The sequence below is a fragment of the Leptinotarsa decemlineata genome, unplaced genomic scaffold, assembly GCF_025532065.1.
Source record: "Leptinotarsa decemlineata unplaced genomic scaffold, Ldec_3_MD MMD2_tig00000251_RagTag_RagTag, whole genome shotgun sequence".
In the NCBI taxonomy this organism is placed as follows: domain Eukaryota; kingdom Metazoa; phylum Arthropoda; class Insecta; order Coleoptera; family Chrysomelidae; genus Leptinotarsa; species Leptinotarsa decemlineata.
Window position 1 is genome coordinate 633,546 of NW_027412547.1, and position 23,935 is coordinate 657,480.

General features: G+C 35.3%; 1 protein-coding gene across 1 annotated transcript in view; it reads left to right on the forward strand.

Moving 5' to 3' along the window:
- Positions 1-762: 762 nt before the first annotated feature.
- Positions 763-23,935, forward strand: part of Cap-D2 (CAP-D2 condensin subunit) — a 31,537-nt gene continuing 8,364 nt past the window's right edge. The window contains exons 1-16 of the mRNA XM_074173445.1: positions 763-1,016; positions 1,071-1,379; positions 1,727-2,157; positions 3,164-3,265; positions 4,987-5,148; positions 5,489-5,659; positions 6,157-6,331; positions 6,464-6,620; positions 6,692-7,020; positions 7,102-7,201; positions 10,913-11,194; positions 15,561-15,774; positions 16,052-16,381; positions 18,010-18,206; positions 21,627-21,797; positions 22,342-22,611. Coding sequence (XP_074029546.1) covers positions 896-1,016; positions 1,071-1,379; positions 1,727-2,157; positions 3,164-3,265; positions 4,987-5,148; positions 5,489-5,659; positions 6,157-6,331; positions 6,464-6,620; positions 6,692-7,020; positions 7,102-7,201; positions 10,913-11,194; positions 15,561-15,774; positions 16,052-16,381; positions 18,010-18,206; positions 21,627-21,797; positions 22,342-22,611 — 3,521 coding nt within the window. The 5' untranslated portion in view covers positions 763-895. The remainder of the gene's footprint in view (positions 1,017-1,070; positions 1,380-1,726; positions 2,158-3,163; positions 3,266-4,986; positions 5,149-5,488; positions 5,660-6,156; positions 6,332-6,463; positions 6,621-6,691; positions 7,021-7,101; positions 7,202-10,912; positions 11,195-15,560; positions 15,775-16,051; positions 16,382-18,009; positions 18,207-21,626; positions 21,798-22,341; positions 22,612-23,935) is intronic.

The following is a 23,935-nucleotide window of genomic DNA, read 5'->3' on the forward strand; positions in this document are numbered from 1 at the left end:
TGTTGAAAACAAGGGCAGATTTATGGAGGGTTTATTAATCCACCGCTACATCAACATTCAATACTGAAAGGATAGGTAGAACTAGAACCTCTGGCATCTTCAGGAGATGAAGTACACTAATTTATAGGTCCAAAACTATCCTCTATTCATTTTTTATTAATAAAACCGCGGAAAATTTTCTCATGAAAGTTTCCGCTGCTTTCAACAGAGCGATTCATATAAAGATAAAGAATGCACTATTTGAAATGGTACCTTTGTCACTGTTCATAGTTCTTATACCACACTTTGCTATTCCCAGATTTTCGAAATCATTTAAAATTCCAGTGTATGTAACAATCTCAAAAATTTCAGAGTTTTCATTTATTCTATGTCCATTCTCCAAGGCGTTTTGAGCGACACTAGATTTTTCTGGTCTCCAAAAACGAATATATACTACACATTCTTTGGAACGAATTTTAATAGCTCACTTATTAGTCTTACCGACGTTATTTTTGTAACAGTCCTCATAACTTATTTCATATATCCCTGACTTTTCATATTCCGACATCTTTAGGGTTATCTTGCTACTTTTTATGTCACCTCAATCGACCAAATTCTTGGTATAGAGTTGTGAGGGAATGCGAAATCGAAGATTATTATTGTGCATGTCAAAATTGTTATTATTGTCAATATTTTTCTTGACACTTTTGTGGTATGAGAAATTCTGGCTGTTCTATGGATACAGAAAAAACACTACTATAGATAATTTGAATTCAAAAACTTGTCAATGTCAACTGTCATTTTGATTTTGAACCGTTTGAGTTTGGAAATTTATTATTTACCTTGTTTCATTATTAATTTAAATATTTTTTTCTATGGGAATCAAATAGACTAGTGGCGTCAAAACTCTCCAAAAATGGCACATTTTAATTTCGTCATACCTGGAAACAAAGCCGATTTATTAAAAAGCTCTGTTAGGGGCGAATATTGGGTACAAAATGTTTTAATCCAAAAGGAGATCCCCACTGTACTAAAAAGTAAGTTTCATTAATCATCCACGATAAAATATCATGTCCACCGAATAATTTCAGATTCAAGAGCCTTATTGCGAGAAGAACGGGGAGAATTCATTTTGGGAACCTTCGACACTTACTATTCCGTAATCCACCATGGCGACACCATTGCCTTAGATATTGCCTACAAAGCGTACGAGGACCTCCACAAGGGAATCTCCGAACTGCTCCAGGACATCGATTTCAAATTAGAAGACAAAGAAAGCCTGAATGATGAAATTAAATTGAAAACCGCTAATATTCTCAAAATGTACCTGTATATTTACACGCAGATAGTCTTACTGATAGAGCAGCGAAACGCAGCTAAAAATGAACAGTTACTCAAAGGTAAACATGAAAAATTAATTTTTGTCAAATCACTCTGGATAAATTATCAGGAATATTTGGCAATCAAAAATCCTGCTTAGATCATATATTCATAAGAATCAAAGAAAATATTGATTATGAGGAAATAATAGAGGTAAATATAAAATAAATATGTATAGAGACTTATTATATATTAATGTGGGGAATATTATCACTTTTTCATTAAATACATGAAACAACAACAAAAATATGGGGGTCAGGCATTTGAATTAAAAGTTTTTGTTTCCAGTTTGTTTGACTAGCTTTTACATTTGTTCTGTATATCATGCAATGCATTTTTATTAATATTATTCATTTATTCATCAAAGGCAGGAAGAAGAGTTCAAAAAGCACTGACGACGACTTCACCATCGATAAGAAAAGTGTCCTGCTGAATCTGAACAGCATCATCCAACGAGAAATCTCCATGTTTTGGGAATCGCAAGCCGTTGAAGAGGCGCTAGTGAACGTAGTGTCCGGTATCTGCTACGAGTTCCTACAGAATCCTTCGATCAAGAGAGAGAAGGAGGAATTCGCCGAGATATTCAACGTGCTGGGGCATCTACTGAAGGCTTACAATCACGGCATGACGTTCGTCGTTCGCATTACCCAACTCGTGAAGCTGCACGAGCATCTAGTACAGTGCTTGCCGAAGGGGATGCAACAACTCGTCCAGAGTTTCAATTACAAAAGCTTGCTGCACGAGTTGGTTGAGGAGTTGACGGAATGGCAAACTGATGACAGGCATCAGGATAGTCAGGTCAGATATCATTTATTCATTCATTCAACGAGAGAACCCAATTCACAACATTATAAGGAAAATATTAAAACAAATATGAAACAGGAATCAATCAACATTTGATAATTTTACATAGAAATACAAAACTAGCAAAAGTCATGTTCTAAACTAACATCCTGAACCCAGATCTCAAACCCGAAAACATCGGACAGATAGATAGATAGATATTCATTTATTCCTACAGAGTATATGTAAATCTTGTAAATGAGTTAAAAGAAATACTTTGTTCGAGAAATACGGCAGTGAACAAAATTACAAAAGATTAATAAGATACAAAATTTGAATACAACACGTCACATACACATATAAGTATAGAGTTGATAAGATAAAATTTAACATACAGTGTTGAAAATTTCATCTACAGTATAAGGCTCTATATTGCATAAAAATTATTTCACAGACTTCAGAAAACCGCTGGCCAACCCGATGTCTCTTATATCCTGTGGCAGAGAATTAAAAAATTTAATCACACTGTATACAGTATTTCTTTCATAGAAATTTTTTATGTATCGGATATAAAAAATCATTCCTGAATCTTGTTCCATACTTATGTGTTTTATGATGCTTTTCAAAGTAGCTTGGTTGATTAACTAAAAATATTAATGACTCAAAAATGTATATCCCTGGTACTGTTATTAATTTGTTCATTTTAAAGGACAATTTGTTAACATCTCAAAATAATGATGATGATAACTGTTTATTGTGTCAAAAAATACAAAATTGCACACATTCAAAATGATATCAACCAAGCTTAAAAAACAGGTAAAAAACATATGATACAAAGTGACAGGATTAAAATTTGGTAAAATTTATTGTCCTTTTGGGGGGTATTGTCTGTGCCTACGGTTTCTCAGTATTTTTTTTGGGAGTAAGGAAATTTACCAAACTCTCGTTTTCATATTTTCAAATTGTTCCTGAATATTGAACACTTTGCTTCGATAATCAAATGATTCACTTTATATTGTAGGGAGCCAGACATTGTGCCACAGTTCTATCTTCTTTAGCTGCTCTAATGCCAGATTTGATGATGCCTGAGGTTGTACAGCTGAACAGTTATTTGTTTCATGATGTAAGTATCGTTTATATTAATTGCAACTTTTATAACAATATTTCATATTAAGTATGTCTAGTAATACCTATAAAAACTGTATTGCCCTCGACAAAAGTATTAGTTTTAACAACAAAATATATTTAACCCAGAAAAATCTTAGAAAAAGTTCTTTTTAATACATGATAATAACAGAGAGAAAACAAACGAATGTATTAGTGGGAAAATTTCCAAAGCTGTTTCAGAACTTGTTTCATATCTGGTACTTCTTATTGATTGATTGATTTATTCATTTAAGTACGACAATCCTAATTTACAAAAAATAAAATAGTTAACATACCTATTTTTCAATAAATATAACTTATCATAACTGTAAGTATAAAGATATATAATAAATTTGAGTATAAATATACATATACATACACATATATACACACATATACACTATATGATGTACTCTGCCTGTTTACATATAAATGATTCTGGCCTCCAGTATTGTATGTGTGGATTTGATTTACAGTTATAATAAACTTACCCATGTATGCTGGAGTCAGTTAATGTATCATTTTATAGATATAGATCATAGTTATGTAAGTCAGTCTTTGCTCCACAGTAAATAACTGTAAAGTTTCCAGTATCAATGATATAGGAGTTGACCTACTACATCGCAATACTATTCTCATTGCTCGATGTTGTAGCTTTTGTAATTGGGATATTTTATTCAGATCAAAGCAGTATAGTAATGTAAGGCAATATTCAAAATGAGGTTGAATGATAGTCTTATACACAGTTATTCTGGAATTCAGACTTAAGTTTTGGGACACTCTAGAAAAGAAATACAGTTTTTCAAGATTTTTTTTTTGATAAATTCAAAGTGGCTACCAAATAATAAATGATTATCCAACATAAATCTCAGATATTCAAATTCCTTTACAATTTCAATTCTTTCATTGTTTATTTTTATGTTAATGTTACTACTATTTATTTGTTTATATTTATAAGGTGTAGTAATTATCATTGCCTTACTTTTACTTACATTTAACTTCAATTTATTCATTTTCAAATATTTATCCATATATTTCAGCACATCATTTATTTTGATCACTGCTCTATCAATATTCCCATCACTTACTGACATCAGAGTATCATCTGCGAATATATGAATGTAGTCACATTCAACATATTTTTCCATATCATTAATATACATCTAAAACAATAGAGGACCCAAAATACTACCCTGAGGAACTCCATGATTTACTGTAATAGCTGACGACATCACATCACAAATTCTTCTTGTCTGTTTTTTATTTGTAAGGTATCCTCTAATCCAATTGAATACTTTACCCTCTGTACCATATTCATTTAGTTTTTTTAATAATATTTTTACTGTTTATTTACTGTTTTAAAAGCCCGTTTTAGATCCAGTGATACTGCTATAGTGTACAGGTGATTACTCATTTTTTTCCTTCCATTTTATATTGCGAAGGAGCAAAATGTATGAGGTATGTTCAAAAAATAAGGTGAATGTTCAAATTTTGTGGGCAAAGTACATTCGATTAGCGTTTTTTTTTTACGTTGGTACACTCATCTCCAACATATGTTCACATTTTCAACTGTTTAGCATGTTCAGTTAGTTGACAGTGGCATACGGTGATTGTACTCTGAGTCAGAGAAATAAGATAATATTTGAGGGAAATATGTTTGATTACTTACCGTGTATGTATATTACTGTCTCTTTTCAGCCTCCGAGTCTACGTATGTCTGTCATAATGGTGATGGTGGAAGTCATTTTGAACAATCTTACCAGCCACATTCTGGAAAGCGAGCAAAAGCAATTCAGAGACGATCTTTTCGGTATCCTGATAGAGCATATTGATGATAACTCTGCTTTAGTTCGTGCAAAGGTAAAGAGGAATATTTGAATCTAGTTTTTATGAGCTGTACAATAATTTCACACAACAGAACTGTCTCTCTTTTTATTTGCTTCACTGGAAGTGTTCATTTATTTATTGGTAACCCCATATATAATACATTTGGAATTATATATCTAGCATATATTTAAAGTTACATACACCTAAGAATAGTAAAAGCTACTATTGACAAAACTGGTAATTTTGCGAAAAATTTTGGGTTTTTACTTCTCCATTTCCATACAGAAAATGTGGGAAACATCCAAAGGAAGGAAGAAAGAATCAGTGCAAAAGTATTGTTACTTTGTTACTAAAAATAATAATGTCTCTTTAGGTCTTCCAGCAGTGTGCAAGGCTCCAAAACGAATCGGCCATACCTCTGAAATTCCAACGGCAAATATTGGAAAAAGTTGTCGAGCACCTCTACGATAAAGGAGCCATTGCGAGGAAGTCTGCAGCCAACTGTGTCACGACGTTTTTGTCTTTCAACCTCTTCAGTGCAAACGTAAGAAACTACTATTTACTTCACTTGCGATTACATAAAAAATTCTGTTTGTTTCGCTATTTTCTTGTTTCTTTATTGTTACTATTATTTCTCTAGCTTGCCAGTTATATTTCGGATTTGTTGGCTGTGGTCTGCATGATTTTATGTTTATTGTTCTCGTCTATGACGTCCGTAGGCATTGTTAAAGCTGATGTGTAACGTTTGAACCGTTTTGGGTTCTCCTCAAAGCAAGTTTGGGAGTCTGGGTTTATTCTGCTGGTGCTGAGTGTGGCTTCTTTCCTATTGCTTGAGTTGAACAAGAGCAATAAAGTGCAGGTAGCCAGATTTTATTATTGTTAACTAAATCACGTCACCTGTTGCCCCAACGTCTTTGGTACTGTCTTGCGCAGTCATAGACGAAACTTCGGACTTGAAAACCTGTAAACTATGGCTAACAATCTCGGACAATGGTTCCAACACAGTTATCTCTGGACCTGAAAGTATACATTTTTTTATAGCTCAGTTTATCAAAGATGAAAGTAGAATTAGAAAGAAATAAAGAACTTTTGAAAACTGTCAAGGAACAATTCAAAGACCCTAAAGTGGAAAAACTGATGGAATTGCAAGCGCAATGGGACAAAAAAGTAAACACACTAAAAGATGTTGTTACGAGTGAGTTGGAAAAAGGCAAAGGTAAGCTTCTAATAGTAGTAAACAAAATAAAATGTCTATTGAGTCGTCAGTCCTGCTTTTGGGGTGCCTCATGGATACCATATCAGGCCTCTGTGAGTAATATCGTATTTTCATACAATTTTTTTTTTAAAGAAAATGAAGACTACGATAACCAAGATAAGGAAAATCAAATTCCCACTGACGAAATCCCTGAACTAATCAGAATTTATCTACAAGAAGACAAATTCAAAGAGGCTTTCCAAGTTTGCAGGGGCGCAGTGAAAGATTCGAAATTTCTGGAGAAGTTCAAGTAAGTTGATCAATCCTTTACCTCATCGAAATTTTCGTTCATAAAAATATTCATATCATTTTTTGAAACAGGGAATTGCAACCTTCAGATGACATTGACTCGTCTCTCTATATGACCATTCTTTACACGACTTTCTTCGACATAACGAAGGTCATGGAGCAGATGGAAAACAGCGAGTTTATGAACATTTCGAAGGAAGACTACAAAAAGGTCGAAGCGCTTGTGAAGCAAGTCGAGTTTTTCGAGGACTGTGTCGCTTTTCTGAACCTCATCGATAAGGCAATCGACACGATGATCGAATTGTTGGATACGACTTCTACCAGCGATATGCACGAAGCGATTGGGTTCTTTATTGCCGCCTATAAGTTTGATATCGACAGGGCCAATGATGGTATTTTAGGTAAGACAGAATTGAACCTTGTGGAGCGTCACTTTCAACATCTCCTATTTATGAGTTGATTAACTATTTTCACTTTTGCAGCAATGCTAAAACAAATGCAGAGGAACGAACAGGAGAGGAAAGACGCTGTAACAGAAGCCTTCCGAACAATCTACTTGGTCTCTGAAGCGTCGAATATGGCGTAAGTGAATTCAAGATGTATGTGTATCGCTATTCGCTGAAATTCAGATTCACTGTCTTTCTTGCAGAAGAAGAATAATTTTCTATACTTTGTGGTTTTAAGAAAATTGATATTTGGATTATACATTGGAAACATTCACTCATTTTGAAAGTTGGAGGTTGGAGAAAATAAAGGAAAAACATGAAGTATTAAAAATACTCAGTATTCTTTAGATGCAAGTTCGAACCTTTAACATTCCCCAAAAACATTGTTAACCACATTCAAACAAAATTCTTCCGTTTTTACACTGTATGTTCTGGCAAATGCCTGCCGGAAAAACCACTTTCCAGGTTAATACCACAACAGATATTGAAATACATCTTACAGATATTTCAATAATTGCATTTTATTTGGAAATTCTGATATACATACATAAATGTATCAATTACAATTTCTCTTGTTCTTGAGAGAAGATTCTGAAGAGGTAACAACATTGTTTCCTTCCTCCTTCGTTTTGTTCACTTATTGTGCTGTACACTTCTTGTTTCTTGAAACGTTCCTTTCGAAAATTATTGAGTAGTACATTCCATGAATGAAAATATCAAAATGACTACATGGAATATAGTGTCTTTCAGTAAGAGCTTCCTATCTTCAAATTTGAATAAAACAAAGTGTGTATGAGATAGCATCGAAGTTTTTTATTCCTTCGAAAGACCTATGTCCTCCAATGTCCAATTTGCCATAACTCTGGCGCATAAATCAGGCTGAATTTGACCGATGGCATGGGTTATGTTGGGATTGAGGATCGCTGTAGATTGTGGCTTATTCGTATACACCCCACAAGAAAAAGTATAAGGGGGTCAAATATCACGATCTTGGTGGCTAGTTCACATCACATCCACGTGAGATGATCATGCCCTCTGATCGCTCATGCAGAATATCCAATGGGGCATGAGCTGTGCCTTCCTGTTGAAACCACATGTCGTTGCTGTCTAGAGTCTAGAATCATCTAATTCAGGCCAAAAGAAGGCTGATAATCATCGACCTACAGTGCTCGCCATTGACAGTGATGGCCTGGCCAACGTCGTTCTCACATGTCTAGAGTCTAGATTAGTCTTTCTCAAAGTGGGCGATATCGCCCACGGTTTAGGGGGCGATGGCTAATTTAAAAATGTTTTTTTGCTTTCAACACAGACTTTACCGCTCCTTTACGCTTAACGCGCGATTCCTCGTGTAACGCCATGTAGGGTACTAGACAGTGACTATTTCCTGTCTGATAGTTGTCAAAGTGTACAATAGATGGCGGTAAGCTTCAATGCGAAGCGAGAAGTTTCTAGTCGCCATTCTCGAAAGTACTAGGCCCGCCCGCTGCCTCATATAAAAGCGCGCGCGCCATCCAGCCAATAATGTCATTCGACGACATTACGAAAACAAGTGAGTTCAGTTAGCGACTAGCTAGTTAAAGTGCTGTATGTGCGGTGATAAAAACTGTGAGTGGTGTCATTAGCAAGTTTTTAATACCGGATTCTTTACTTCGGTGTTTTTGAAGACAAAATTATGTTGGAAGCAAAAAAGAAGAAACGGCAGTATAGCGCGGAATATATAAAATATGGATTTATTGAAAATCCCACAAATCCATGCATCTTCGCCTATATGCCTTCTTTGTCAAAAGTGTGACTTATTTTCAAGAACTGGTAAAGAAACACTCAGCTCAGCCAACAGCGGCTTCTAAGCAAGACGACGACAATATCTTCTTGCTAATTGCTCAAACAGGTAAACCTCACACTATTGGAGAGGATTCAATTTTACCGGTTTCATAAACCAGCGGCAGATATTATCCGAAAAATTCCTTTGAGCAATAGTTCCGTGCAAAGACGAATTGATGAGATGGCTGAAAACATTTAAGAGTCATTGTGCAATCATCTGAAGATTTCTAAATTTTCCCTCTTTACCAACCAATGAAGCATCGCTGAAGATGATTTTTCGATGAAAATTAGAGTGAGTTGCCAACCTTCAGTTCCTGGCACAGTTGAATTTCGTACGGGTGACGACGCAAAATTTGTCAAGTTGTGGTCCGCGAAAGGCCGAGTTCTTGTGAGCGACTGCCTCGGATTTTCCTGCACACTCTCACAGACAGCGGCGATATTTTCGGCAGATCTTGCGTTTCGTCGACGTACGGATTTTGGACGATCGTTTATTGAACCAGTGGACTCAAATTTATCCACCACAAGTCTTTTCGGTAAGACAATAATGGCGAGCGTAAAAAAGCTTAGTCTGTATCCGTCCGTGGTGATTTGGCAAAGCAGACTGAATAAATGACAACCGATTTGATAGACGTAGCTTCAACAAGATAGCCGTTATCAATTGTCTTAATGACATAAAATGTATCTCACATTTCAAATCCGCCTTGAAAGTTTGTCTACTACAGGGTTATCACCTAATCGGATCTAACTATATCAACCTCTTCTTCATTTGACTGATTCTTTTTAAGTACATACATATTTTCTTATATACAGGGTGTCCCGGTTCTTGACGATAAACCTTGAGGTGGTGATAGCTGACGTCATGACTAGCTCATAACAGGAAAAAAGTTTAGGTAAAAGTGTTTTCGTCTTCGAGATATCGGAAACTTTCTTTTTTTCTAAAATCGGCGACTCGGTTTAGTATTTTTAATGTTACGTCATAAGAACATGACTTATCCACAGCAAAAAAAAACTATTTTGTATAGCTAAATAATATCCGCACATGACAGTAATACCAAAAACTTGCGATCATTGGAAATAACTGGAAAAAAAAAAATAAAATAAATTTTGAAATGAAACAAATTTTTTGGTCAACTTTGACCTATCACAGTGAAAAAAAATGTACTGTGCTTGGCTGAAAAGTATTTCAGAAAGTTGGCGCATTTAATGGAGATTCCAAAATGGTGATAATTGATATTGCCATTTATTCTTGGATTCTTAATACCTTTTTTCTTCTAGCTTCAATATTTTCTTGGAGGTCTGATAGAAAGTTAACTATTACACCATTTTGGAATCTCCATTAAATGCGCCAACTTTCTGAAATACTTTTCAGCCAAGCACAGTACATTTTTTTTCACTGTGATAGGTCAAAGTTGACCAAAAAATTTGTTTCATTTCAAAACTTATTTTATTTTATTTTTTTTCCAGTTATTTCCAATGATCGCAAGCTTTTGGTATTACTGTCGTGTGCGGATATTATTTAGCTATACAAAATAGTTTTTTTTGCTGTGGATAAGTCATGTTTTTATGACGTAACATTAAAAATACTAAACCGAGTCGCTGATTTTCGAAAAAAAAAATTTACGATATCTCGAAAACGAAAACACTTTTACCTAAACTTTTTTCCTGTTATGAGCTAGTTATGACCTCAGCTATCACCACCTCAAGGTTTATCGTCAAAAACCGGGACACCCTGTATAATCAATATCCAATGAATATATTTATGCAAACTCGGTTTTTTCCTTTCACTTTTTTTATTATTCTTATTAGTATTTTTTTTTTATTTTATTCTCTCTATCATCACAGAACGTTAGAAGTTGAGCAGAAGAACAAGTTTTGTGGGCTCTCCACCCACAAAAATTGAACTCCCCCTCTTACTTTCAATCAATGTTATGTGCCCCAAATTGTAATTTATACTGTGTAGATTGGAAGTAATGAAGATAATTGTTACTATTAGTTACTACCATTATGATTTATCGAAAACTTCTAGAGAGCACTGCACCATTATCGTCCATCGTCTGATAAATCTAGTGAAGACAGTCCCGGTGCACTACGTCGACGACCTGGAGGAGATCATCGCGAACTGGTGCAAACAAGGCACTCTGGACAACGCCGTCATCGACATGCTGTGGCAGTTCGTTACTCAAAGGGTGTCCGTCGACGAGGAGACCCAGAGCGCCGCTTTCGAGCTGCTACGTATGGCAGCTCTCGGCAGGAAGACGATCATCTCCAGGAACTTGAATCTGGTGATGAATATCGCCACTGGAGAGAGGTGAGTTGATTTATTGAGTGGTTATTCATTTTATTTTACTTTTTTTCATTCAACTGGACAAGCCCAGTACAGAACATGAATAATTAATTACAGATTATGGCAATCAGAGAGAGTGGTAACAAATTTAGCAATAATTTTGAGATGCTGAGCTATTAGATATCTGGTTATACATTTCATAAGTGATGAGATGAAATAGTACAATTTGCACATCAGCAATTAGATGAATAGCTTGCATAAGCATTATGAAATTATTTTTTATTAGTCAGTGGACTATGCTTTAAGACAGGCAGTAAACAAATCTAAAGAAATGAACTTTAAACCTACTGTGTAGGTATATCCGAGACTGGCTTGAACATTTAAAGTTCCATTTCTTTAGATTTGTTACTGCCTGTTTTCAAGTATAGCCCACTGACTAATAAGAAAGTTTTTCTTCCTTATTCAGAGGAATCGGGCAAATTTCGGATATGCAAGTTGATTAGTACTTCGTCCACTAGATGGAGTGACATTTTGTTTGCTCCAACTTAGGACGAGGAATGAAATACTCTGAAAGAATTCCGATTTTCAATTATGGAATATTATTGACTTTAGGTCGATGATGGCCACTATCTTGCACTGACGAGTGGCTAAGGAGCCTGAAACCGGTCTGCAAGTGTGCCCGTTCCAAAATTGAAGGTCGACTCTTTCAGTTGATTGCCAATTGCATATACAGGACATTTTCTGTGGAGATTCCTGCACTGACGCCTGTCAGATATAATCCAACGCCGTTCGTGGTCTTAGCCAGGGGAGTAGTTGTTTTATGATAGGTATTTGTTCATTCAACCTACTGTGTAGGTATATTCGAGACTGGCTTAGACATTTAAAGTTTATTTCTTTAGATTATGAAATTATTTGAAATCGAATATTAGATTGATAAATGTAGCCGTTACTACGTGGTAGGACATCATCATGAAAAATGAGAATTAAAACTTTCTGTTTTTTTATACCACTTTTATTCATAACTAATGCTACTGCAGTTTCTTCCCACAAAGTTATTTTCAAACCAATACAATAAACTGAAATAATTACCATTCTTATTCTTATATACCTATACACTATACCTTATTCTTATACAGAGTGGTCCAACGAAAAGTATGCACCTTGCTTTTCTCCTTTTTTTGTAATTCAACGCAAAAATGCTCGGACAGGTCAATTTTGCTTTTGAGGGGGGCACATTTTAGATGTATTTTTCTACCTGTGCCATCAACCCCCTAGCGAGGGTGAGTAACAACCCTAAAATTTTAAATGGAAAGTGGGGTCGAGTGATAATCATTTGAAAGGGCACAAAATTATCTTTCCAATGATACCTAATTTGTTGTATTTCACTGAAACATGTAGGTATTATTAAGAAAAACAACTACAACCCAGTACTTTGAAATGTGTAATTGACTTAGTAGAATCCTACTTCAGCAAGTGCTGAAAATGTGACCCATTTGCTTCCATACAATAATACAGATTTTGTTCAAATCTATTCCTAACATTCTGTAGCATATCAGGTGTTATACTTCTGCACTCTGCTGTAATTCGTTGGCGAAGATCTTCTATGGATTCGGGCTGCGTAGCAAAACACTTATTTTTCAAGTGTCCCAAAGGAAAAAGTCTAAAGGCGATAAATCAGGTGACCTGGCAGGCCATTCGATGGGGCCTCTCCTTCCAATCCACCGTCCAGGAAACCGGTCATCTGAAAACTCTCTTACCGGAGCAACATAGTGAGGAGGTGCTCCATCTTGCTGGAAATGAAGCCGATCATCATTATGATTTTGGTCATTTTCAATTATTCCTGTTATGAGAGGATCAATTGTATCTTCAAGCATGTTCAGGTAGACCTCACCAGTTATATTCCCAGGAATAAAAAGTGGCCCTACGATATGACTACCTAATATGCCACACCAGACATTGATTTTTTGAGGGTACTGGGTATGGACCTCTCGGAATAAGTGTGGGTTACTGTCATCCTAATAACGGCAATTATGCCTATTCACAGCTCCATTTAAAAAAAATGTACTCTCATAGGAAAAGCACGTGTTGAATGATAGGTGCGGATCATCAATTAGTAGCTGGCTCAGTTGTTCACAAAATTACAGCCTTCTATCAGGATCATCTTCATTGAGTTCCTGTACTAATTTAATTTTGTACGGATGAAATTTATAGGCTTTTAATATCCGTATTATGGACGAACGGGAGACACCTGAGGCTGCAGCAAGCTGACGGGTACTTTGAGTATGATCCAATTCAACATGTCCCAAAACAGCGACTTCCACTGCTTCATTTCTGATCGGTTTCCTTGGCTGGTGTTTCACATTACAGACAGATCCGGTATCAACAAACTTTTGGACTAACTTGGCAACGTACGAATCATTCACATTTTTCCCGGGATGACTGTTATTAAAGAGGCGAGCAGTAAGTCTAGCACAACTATTATGTTGATAATAAAGTTTAACAATTTCAACTCGTTCAGGAATGGAATAAACCATTTTTACAGTAAAGTTGAAATAATTTCAAAAGCAATCGAACTGAATCAATGAACGTTTGCCTAAATTCTTTTTGTACATTTATCTGCTGTTGTTATTTGAACCAAAAAACGCACGAGAGAAATTGAGGAATGTAGTAGTGATTAAAATGCGGTTTTTTCCGCATTTTCATTAACACCAAAAATATCGAGTGAATGTTCTTGTTTTTTTTATAACTATTCAAGTAAATACAACAAATTAGGTATCATTGGAAAGAGAATTTTGTGCCCTTTCAAATGATATATCACTCGACCCAACTTTCCATTTAAAATTTTAGGGTTGTTACTCACCCTCGCTAGGGGTTGAAGGCACAGGTAGAAAAATACATCTAAAATGTTTCCCCCTCAAAGCAAAATTGACCTGTCCGAGCATTTTTGCGTTAAGTTACAAAAAAAAGGAGAAAAGCAAGGTGCATACTTTTCGTTGGACCACGCGATATACCTATACACTATACCTTATTCTTATATACTATACAACTACAGACGGTCCTTAAGGACTTTATTACCTGAATTTTGTTTAGATTCGGAAACTCATGATTGCATTCCTAGGATATGGACATGTAAAATAATTTTTACTTAGCCTATTACACTCCGGACACTTAGGCTTATAAACTCCAGATTTCTCCATCTTGTCTACTTTATCTTTGACATCAAACAGGAAATTAGACAACCTGGTACGTGGCCTGAATGCCACTTCCACTTTTATTTTCAGAAAAATCCCGTAATTCTCTGTGTTCTTTTACCAAAATATGTTGAAGTAACAAATTTCTTGATTTCTGATTGTCTGATTTGGAGGTATATCAATCTATACGTAAATTTGAGGCTATGGAAATTAAAACAACTATGCAGATAGGACAGAATAATGAAAATTGGAAATTTATAAGCATATGCACTGCGGACACTACCTACTAAATGATCAAATGGGGAATATTCCTCAATTTGGGTTATTACAACAAATGCAAGTTTGTACAAAATAAAGTTGAGTTTAATTCATGAGTTTTTCAAATACACTTCGAAAAGTATTCAAATTGATGTTTCAAATGTTAGGTTTTTATTTTTAAGTTGAAATAATTTATATGTACCTAGATATTCTACTTCAAAAAAGGAAAATTATCTCTATAAATCAACAATCAAGGTAAAATATAAATTATAGTTCAATACCACCTCCACAAGCCACATAAACAACAGTTGTTTTGTTATTTATTTATATAGAGGAAGATAGGTTAGGTGCACAAAATGTCATATGTCACAGAATGTCTCAGAACTCGGAACATAAGTAAACAAAACAGCACGCCTCTGAAATATGTCATCTTTGTTTGTCTCATACAGGTAACAGATTCATTGTCCTTTATTAGCTATAACCGATGTTGCCAAATGGTGAAATAGAAACGAATCCCTTTAAATGTTGAATGCATTATTTCATTCCTCTTTTTTAAGTGTTTAAATAATTTTTAAAGAAAAAGGTTGAAATGATAGGTTTAAAATGCGTTCTTTTAAAGCTCTTTTATGAACACTACTTGATTTTTTATTGCCCTTATAGAACGAAACTGCAGTAACGTTAGTTACAAATGAAAGAGGAATAGTCAATCTCTGTGTTTTTCCCTCAAAGATAATGTAGGATGATTAGTAAGTTGCTCGGACTGCTGTTGATCAAGAAATATGTAACGTTTTAAATTGACGTAATTTAGAAATCTGTGTTGAGCTCGTTCAATATTTTGTGAATGGATGTTGTAATGAGGGTTCCAAACAAGAAAACTGTATTTGAGGTGGGGTCTGACTGAGACGCAATATAAGGTTCTTGAAAAAGGTTTTTTTTCTCAGGGCTAGGAAGAACATGGCTCTTCTGGGTATCTGTTGCAATCTGTTGTCGGTGGCATTTGAAAAAGTCGACATCAACGGCAAAACTCCTCCCTTCAAAATCAAGTCGGACGATGCGTTCTTTAAGGAACTGGTAGATATTTTGAGCGAGCAGTTCTTCAAACCTGTGGAATTCTACTACAAAGCTTTGTATGGCGGCATAGACTTCATTTACAAGGTACCTGAAATTTAGTTTGATCAGTTCGATCAATGAATGTTTCACTGTTTTTCAGAAAAAGTCTTGAAGATTGTATTAAAGTGAAGAAAATGTATGCACACTATTTAATGTAGGGTGAATAATTGAGAGTTTTGATGTGAAACGTCAGTATATTTCAAATCGAAAGGGGAATATTTTCAGTTCTGTCTTTTCAAATAACGGAGATTTTTCCTGTGGAAGACACCGCATATAAACTGTACTAGGATTTTTCCCTAATAGTTAATTTTCATACCATTAGATGTGTTCAGAGCCTGAAACAGTCTGCGAGGCGCTCTTCTCGAGTATAATCCCCAAACTGGCGAGGCAACAGAAAGACCCGGACGCCACAATTCCCGAGTGGGCCATGATAAGGCTGTGCCAGATGACGGGTTACGTGGCCATCAAGCATCTCGTCTACTTGGACGACACCACCTACAAAGAGCTGAAAAGACGGCAGAACATCAGGGACGAACGCAAAAAGGTCAAGACCGTCATCAGGGGCAAGAAGAATAACAAAGAGACGAACATCAGGAAGTCTTTGACTGCAGCTACGGCCAGCGAAGCGTCATCAATGATGACGTCTGTGGCGGTAAGTCGATGACGAATAGGATGTAAAAAAAAATTATATATATATTTTGATATTAACATTTGTTGACAAAAAGGATTTGAAGCTTTTAATAACTTCTAATTATTATATGCAAGCGCTTTCGATAGCAGACAGTGCTACCATCTTCATGGCTTTACTCAAACTGAACGTTTTATCTTCTTGTTTGTTCTTTTATTTGGTTAGAATGCCTTAGTGCAGGTATTTGTCCTCTCCTTTCATCCGGAAGTCTCTTTAAATTTGCCTGTACTTGGGTTACATATCATTACATGTTACAAGACCTAACATTCAATATACTCCACAAAACAATATACATTTCTAGAAACAATGAACCTAGAGAAACACCAACACAAAGGATAACGGCAATCTAACCGTATAAAAGAACAAACAAGAAGATAAAACGTTCAACTTGAATAGAACCATGAAGGAAAACTAGTAAATATAGAGGAGTGTTTTTTTTCTGTATTCTAACTGTATACACAATAATGTATATGAAAAACTGTCATCCTATGGCGGACATTGATGTTTCAGAATAGGAAGCTTGTCTTATTGCCTCTAAGCACCAATCCGGATAAAATTACAAGATGAAACACTCAGTTCTTTCATAACATTACAACTAGGTATCAAAGTAGATCAAAAAATGACATGGGATCCTCATATTAATGATCTAACAAATAAATTAAGCACAAGTTGCTTCATCATCAGGCAATTGAAAGGTACAATATCTCTGGAAACCCTTAAACTGGCTTATTTTGGAATAGTGCAATCGACAGTAAGTTATGGAATAATGTTTTGGGGTAACTCTGTACATATGAATAGAGTTTTTGTTATGCAAAAAAGAATTATCGGATGTATGGCAGGAGTGCACTCCAAAACATCATGTAGAAAATGGTTCAATCAACTGGGAATTCTCACAGTCCCCTCACTTTATGTGCTGCAGATCATATTATACGTTAAAAAAGATGAAAATTATTTGAGGAAAAAAAAGATATACATAATTACTGTACAAGAAACGGTGAAAGATTATACCAGCCATACTCACGATTAGGAGTTGGTCAAGACTCCCATGTATATCAAGGTATTAAATGTTATAACAAACTCATGGCTATTCATCCTGAGTTAAGTTTGATGAGTAGGAATGAACTAAAATGTTGGTTGAATGAATTTTTAAAAAACAAGGTGTTCTACTCTCTTCAAGAATTTTTAAATTGTTGATGTTCATTGTATATTTTAATATTTTACTTATCAAAAATGTATATGTATAATCTTGTAAATTTTAATTACTTTTAAGCTCTCTTTGTGACTAGTCCAATAAGTTTCATGTATTTACACTTTTTTTATGTTGTACATGTGAACTTTAGTGATGAATAAACTTCTATTCTATTCTATTCTGTATGACGTGGATGAGTTAAATTTTCTCATAGTATGTAATGACATTCATTCACTATTTTTGTTTAATCGCAGTTTGAATTGAAAGGGGTGTATTTTCAGGAGAAAAAAATAATTTTTGGGAAAGAAAGGTCAATATTATAATAACTTTTTCGACTACCCTCGTATTATAAAAAAATTAATTACAAATGTTATGTAATGCTTGGTGGCGATATTTTTTGCAGATTGACGAATCTACTCTTGATGGAGCGCAAGCTGAAGACATAGATGCCGAATTTATATTGAATGTTTTAGAAAATGACACAGTAACCGGTTCAGGTTTTCTCGCTAAGCTTGTACCTTTTGTAACGCACATTTGCTCACGACCGGATATTTATAAAACCCAGGAGATCCAGTTTGCAGCTCTCACCTCGCTTATGAGGTAAGAAAACGTATTCGAAAGAGTTTTATATTTAGTTATGAATCTAGAAAAAAAAAAAGTTTTCTCTAAACTAGACATTGGTGAAGGCTACCACAGAGTATGGTATACTAGCCATTGTCACTTAAATTCCACCGGTGACGACGGAATAAGTACAAATATACTGAAAAAATGCATAAATTTTATAGCAGAACCTCTTACGTACTTGATCAATTGCTCCTGAGTGCCTGAAGACTTCAAAAGTTGTGCCAATTCATAAGAAAGGAAATGACACTGACATACAAAATTTCAGACCAGTTTCTCTCTTCCTGGTGTTGAAAAAAAAACTGAACTCTCACCTTTTATTTACCTAGTTTTTTTTTAATTGAAACTTAATATTGGTTGTGAATTTTTGGTAAATAATAAACGTATTATTATTTACCTCATTAGCCCATTCTCAAAAGTATATGAAAAATATGTTTCAAGCCTAATGATAACTTTTTTTAATAAAAAGGGGTCTATTTAATGTGAACCAGTTAGGTTTTCGCAAGGGATTGTCCACAAGTCAAGCGATTACACAGTTTTTTTTTTTTTTTTAATATACTTTATTGTCTGAAGAATAAATTTTTATTGACAAAGCCTTGTGCGAAATATAAATAACATATACATGAAATCACAAAAGTAAAATCACTAAAAGTAGGTTATAACATGAACTGAAAAGAGACATGTAAATAATAACAAACGTTCGGGATATAAGAACATGGTCAACAAAATGTAAATGAATCAATTTAAACTAAATTGAATGAAATGAAATCAATAAAATACCGTAGATATTACAGTTGGTCTTCTCAATTAAAATTATCATCATAGAATTCTGCTAAGCTATAATAAGGTCTCCCAGAGAGCAAGTCTTTCAACTCTTTCTTAAGAGCTCTAAGGTCATTTATGGTTCTTATAGCTTGAGGAAGGTGATTGAACATTTTAAGACCGTTGTAAATAATGGAATCTTTAACTAGCGACGAAGAAGGCAGCGGTAATTTAAAGCTGAATCTTTGCCTGGTTTGATACATTGGCGCGTCCAAGTTGTTAAACAATACCCTATTTTTGAAGACAAGGCAGATTGTCTCGTATATAAATAGGGAGACCACAGTTAGGATTTTGTTAGAGGCAAAAAGAGGTCGACAAGAGTCCCTAGGCTTGGCTTTGCATATGCATCGTATTGCACGTTTTTATATTAGTAATACTGATTGAAGGCATGTGGTAGAACACACACCCCAAAAGCAAATACCATAACGGAGGTGTGGTTCAAAAGGGAATGATAAACCATTCTAGCTTCTGTAGATCCGAGCTCAAATGCAGTTACTCGTATGGCATACGAGTAACCGCAATGTGTATAGGGAGTTGGATGAAGGTAAAAAGAAGCTAGGGATTTTCATAGACTTGAGCAAGGCATTTGATCTGGTAGATCACAAAATTCTCCTAACAAAGCTTGAAATATATGGAATCAGGGGAATAACCCACAAATCGTTTGAAAGTTACTTAGAGGGTAGATACTACTAGGTAGAGTTTAGCAGAAATAAATCAGAATCGAAAAATTGTTCCCTCGGGGTTGCTCAGGGGTTGCTCAGATCCACAATAAAACATACGATGAAATATAAAGAAACCAAAAGTGGTTCTCAGACAATGGTCTATTGTTGAATGAAAGAAAAACTGTGCCTTTACGTTTTAATCGTTCAAGAACAACTCTAGATCACAGTTTACTAGTAACGTCAATTAATGGATCAATTCAACAACAGGAGAAGACAAAATTTTTGGGTTTGAGGATAACAGAAGGACAAGTTGCAAACTCATCTTCAAAAATCTCTGAATATTGACTGTTACAATCAGTGACGGCTCGTGCATTGGAGAATAGGGGAGGCTAAAGTCATAAAGACTATATACACACAAAAAAGCCCACCGGAAGCACGAAAATTTTTATGTTGTTGCACGCTCTGCTTAAGACTAAAGTCAGGGCATGGGCATGACAATGCGTAAAAAGTGCATGAGGAACTATGGACTTATTTCAGTTTGTAAACCATTTAAATGGCCGGCCATGACTGCAGCCCCATCATAGGTTTTCGCAATTAATTTTTGCCTAAATTTATAGGTCTCACACGTACGAATTAAAAAATTGAACAAATCGTCAGCTGTGCGCCCAGATGAAACATCATGAAAACCCATAAAACGTTCTACCGCATTACCATCTTTGACATATCTAAAAACGATTGAAAGTTGTGATGTACAGGTAATATAGGTAGTTTCATCAATTTCCCATGCAAAAAAAGAAACACTTTCAATCTCCTTGCTTATATTTTCCTTAATAATATATGCCACACTGTCGTATAAGCTTATCATCCCGTCCTAATAATTAAATAAAAAACAAACGCAGTCGTACACTAACGGAGACCAACTGGAGGCTAGCCTCCTCTAACGCTATAATTTCTGCAATTGAAATTACAAATCGGGACGTATGTCGCTGGTTGGATCGGTCTCGTGGGACCTGTGTTTCTTAAAGCGGTCGGAGGCTTGGCTCCCTTGCAACGTATGTCATTTATTATTTCGGGTTGATGGGCGGTGCGTTTGAGTTTTATTGATGCAGGATACAGTGTGGTACTTACTACGTAGTGAGTGATAGTGTTTTTTTCTGGCATATTATGTATTTATATTAAAAATTAATGGTAAAGTAATGATAACCAAGCATTTTTAGAAAAAAATAATCATAATTATTTGTCAATATATTTTAATTTATTGCGATGAATAGCTTCAAATTTTATGGGGAGGCTAAGCCTCCTCTGACGTGCCGCCGCTGGTTACAAGTACATACATATATACATTTATGAGATATTAATATATGTAAAATCGTATGTAACCAGTTTTCCTACTCTCAATGGTGATGAGAATTATACCTAATACTAGATATTCCCTACAGATTAGTTGTATCTGAATCATTTCCCAGGCTTATGGCCATTAAATTGTACAATAAACTTCCAAATACAATAAAAAATCTGGCTCTAAAACAGTATAACTATCAAATCAAAGAGTTGCTCCTGGATAAATCCTATTATTCTCACAAAGAATATATGGATGATAACTTATGACCTTGTATATGTGTAACACTTTAGGAAGATTTTGATTATTTTTGGTTTTGACTATTATATATTATGTACATGTCCAACATTTTAGGCCGATTTTAATAACAATGCTGTTGTATAAATAGCAGATTATTTTAGGTTTTGACTATTATACGTCATATTATCTATATAAATTGTATATTGTGCCACTAATTGCACAGAGTTTGTATTGTTAATTTTGTATTTGTACACGTTTTGACATACTCAATGTCATCTATAGATGATCCAACTGAATAAACATTATCATTATTATTAAAATTATCCATTCTTCAAGGTTGATGCTGGTTTCAAGTAAATTCTGCGAGAATCACATAAGACTGATTTTTACCATTTTTGAGAAGACCCCTTATCCCGAAATCAAAGCCAATGTGCTGATCCACGTTTCGGACTTGTTGAGTAGGTTTCCCAACGTCATCGAACCTTGGACGCCCAGGATTTTCCAAAGGTGAGTTGGTGTATTACGAAACACTTTTCAACCAATTTCAGCTACTCAGTCTCCGTTGACTGATATTTTTATACAGGGTGTAACTTAAGTGGTGACTTCAGTTTCGAAAGGGGTGATTGATTGTCATATTTTATGAAATAAAGGTCATATAAACATTTGTCCCGAATCAATTGATGGATATCGGCGTTACTACATGGTATTTTTATACCACTTTGTATTTGTAACTAACATTACTGAAGTTTCGTCGCTTAAGGACATTTTCAAATGAATACAATGAACATAAATAATTAACAATGTACACCCTTATACAGTGTATTTCTTTAATGTCTCCCCCCCCTTTTATTTTTTGAACGGATCAACTAAAAAAATTGAAATTTGGGATAATGAAATTATTGCATGAATACTTTATTTTGAAGTTAAATTGACAGATGAAACTGTCAAGATTGCGACTGGGCGTCTTCTGGGAAAAAAATTAAACGGAAAGGGGGGTCTTGTAACACATCATTCGTCAGGAGCTTCATTCATTCATATTGTATCCTTTCAGTTTGAAGGATCCTCTCCCGCAGACTCGAAAAGCCACTTTCTTCTCACTCTCGAATCTCATCTTGCGCGACATGATCCGCGCTCACAGCCACATCCCCGAGATGGCGTCCTGCTTGGCCGACGAAGATCCAGGAATGCGTTCCATGGCGAAGACTTTCTTTGCCAAACTGGCACACAAAGAGAACAATCTCTACAATGCGCTGCCGGATATATTTACGCATGTTATGGGCCAGGAGAGTGTCGATGACGAAGGGGTGAAGAATACTATGAGGTAGGGCTGTAGCATCATTTGAATATTATTAATAAATAGGAGTAGCTTGTTAAAAAATGAGACCTCGTTATCAATTAACACTTAATTGGGAGATTTTTCACTGGACATTTTATAGAACCGCACATCTTTGTAAATATCTCATTTCAAAACTAAATGCTTTCTTCCTTTCTTTGTATAAAGATAGAGAAGTAGAACTGTGATAAACTAGTAATACAATACAGTGTGTCAATTTGAAAACTTCCCACCCTCAATATCTCCCTTCCAGTACATAATATGAAAAAATGGTCAGACAGGTCAACTTTATTTGCAAGGGGGACACTCTGAATGAATATTTTCAACCCTCGGGGTTCAACCCCCTAGGAGGGGTGGATGTTACCCTCAGAATTTCAAATGGAAAGGGGGGTCAAGTGGCACATCATTTTGAAGGGCATTCAATTCGCTTGCCGACGGTGCCCTCATTTATTATTTTCCGATCAGCAGTATCCGAAAATGTAGTTCTAAACTAATAGAAGTAATTAGAATTGGCCTATACTAAAATGCCTGGTTATCAAGTTAGTATGCAAAGAAATACAATTTATTGACTCTCTTATAAGTAAAACTTGTGATGACGGGTCAGCTTTTCAACTTTCCATCAGGGGTAAAATTAGACAAGCCTCAAAAAATTTACATTAATTAGTTATCTGATTTCGGTGACTTTCATTTGGGTTTATTATCGGATTTAAAACTCTTATCCCTTTTTTGTTACTTCTGCTATAAAAAGTATCGTTTTTTGAGCAAAAAAGGTGTTCATCGCATTCAAGCCATTTGGTAGTACTATCATTTCAGTTTCATTTGTTGAGCTGATCAGCGATACCTTAGAAAGTGTATAAATTGTAAGAATGGTTTACACTATCCAAGACCGAATTGAAATAATTTTCATTTATGGAGAGGTGGGCAAGTGCGCACGAAGGGCGGCATCTCTTTTTAATGAAAGAAATCCAAATCTTAATATAAGTCACCGGTATGTGCTTGATTTGGTGACAAAGTTTTCCGAAACTGGTTCGGTGAAGAATAAAAAAAGGAATAACCCCAGAGTACTGAATGAGGATGCTCAAATTGAGGTGTTGGGAACATTTGCTGCAGAGCCGACTAGCTCCTTACGATCAGTAGCAGAACAGACGGGAATGTCACACGAGACTGTAAGGAAAGCACTGAAAATGCACAAATTTCATCCATATAAAATGCAGATTCTCCACGAGCTCCATGAGGATGATTATGACAGAAGAATAGAATTCTGTGAAATCATGACTCTTCGAATCAATGCTTTACCTAATCTTCTGTTCAA